The sequence below is a fragment of the Lottia gigantea genome (assembly GCF_000327385.1).
Source record: "Lottia gigantea unplaced genomic scaffold LOTGIsca_43, whole genome shotgun sequence".
NCBI lineage: Eukaryota > Metazoa > Mollusca > Gastropoda > Lottiidae > Lottia > Lottia gigantea.
This window is the reverse complement of record NW_008709504.1, coordinates 1,771,370-1,772,315: the sequence shown is the minus strand read 5'-3', so window position 1 is coordinate 1,772,315 and position 946 is coordinate 1,771,370. Positions and strand designations below refer to the sequence as shown.

The 946-nt window shown below is 30.7% G+C and overlaps 1 protein-coding gene across 1 annotated transcript; it reads left to right on the top strand.

Moving 5' to 3' along the window:
- Nucleotides 1–39: 39 nt before the first annotated feature.
- Nucleotides 40–930, top strand: LOTGIDRAFT_164132 (hypothetical protein; the record flags this gene model as incomplete). The annotated part of the gene is made up of 2 exons (XM_009060617.1): nucleotides 40–102; nucleotides 595–930. The coding sequence occupies 2 exons, from the start codon at nucleotides 40–42 to the stop codon at nucleotides 928–930; spliced, it is 399 nt and encodes a 132-aa protein (XP_009058865.1).
- Between the last annotated feature and the right edge of the window lie 16 nt (nucleotides 931–946).

The window sequence follows — 946 nt, the reverse complement described above, 5'->3', positions numbered from 1 at the left end:
GAGAGAAAACAAGTTGCTGAAAAACGAAGACGTCAAAGAATGAATGAAACTTTACTGAAAATTAAAGATTTAGTTTTTAATGAAGAAACATCTCATCTCATGGTAAGAAAGTTCTTCAAACTTAAAATACTTTGTGTGATCAAAATAGACACCCCAATCTATATACCATTAAATCTCTAGCTCTCAAACAAACCATATACCACTAATTCTCTAGCTCTCAAACAAACCATATACCAATAATTCTCTAGCTCTCTAACAAACAATATACCACTAATTCTCTAGCTCTTTAATAAACCATATACCACTAATTCTCTAGCTCTCAAGCAAAGCATACACCACTAATTCTCTAACTCTATAACAAACCACATAGCACCAATTCTCTAGCTCTCTAACAAACCATATACCACTAATTCTATAGCTCTCTTACAAACCATATACCACAAATTCTATAGCTCTCTTACAAACCATATACCACTAATTCTATAGCTGTCTTACAAACCATATACAACTAATTATATCACTAACAGAGAATATAGGTCCAGTTACATAGAGTTAAAATCAGTTCACATTATTTCATGATATTTTTTTTTACAGGAAGCTGATAATCAAAAAATAGAAAAAACAGAAATTTTAGAAAAAACCATAACCACCATCCATGAAATAAAAAGAAAACGTGAAATAGCCATGGATATTGTTTATCAAGAAGGTTATTCAAGATGTTTATTAGAAATTAACTCATTTTTATCATGTTTTAATTTACCTGAATCTAGTCGACAGAATGTATTAAAATATCTTACAAGACGACCACATAAAAATATCAACCTACAATCACCAACAGAAAGTATACAGTGTTATAATAGATTAGTTAATGTCGATATACAGATTCAGAATGGTAGCATTAACAATCTCGTCTGGCGACCTTGGATCTGAACTCTCCACTAAAAAC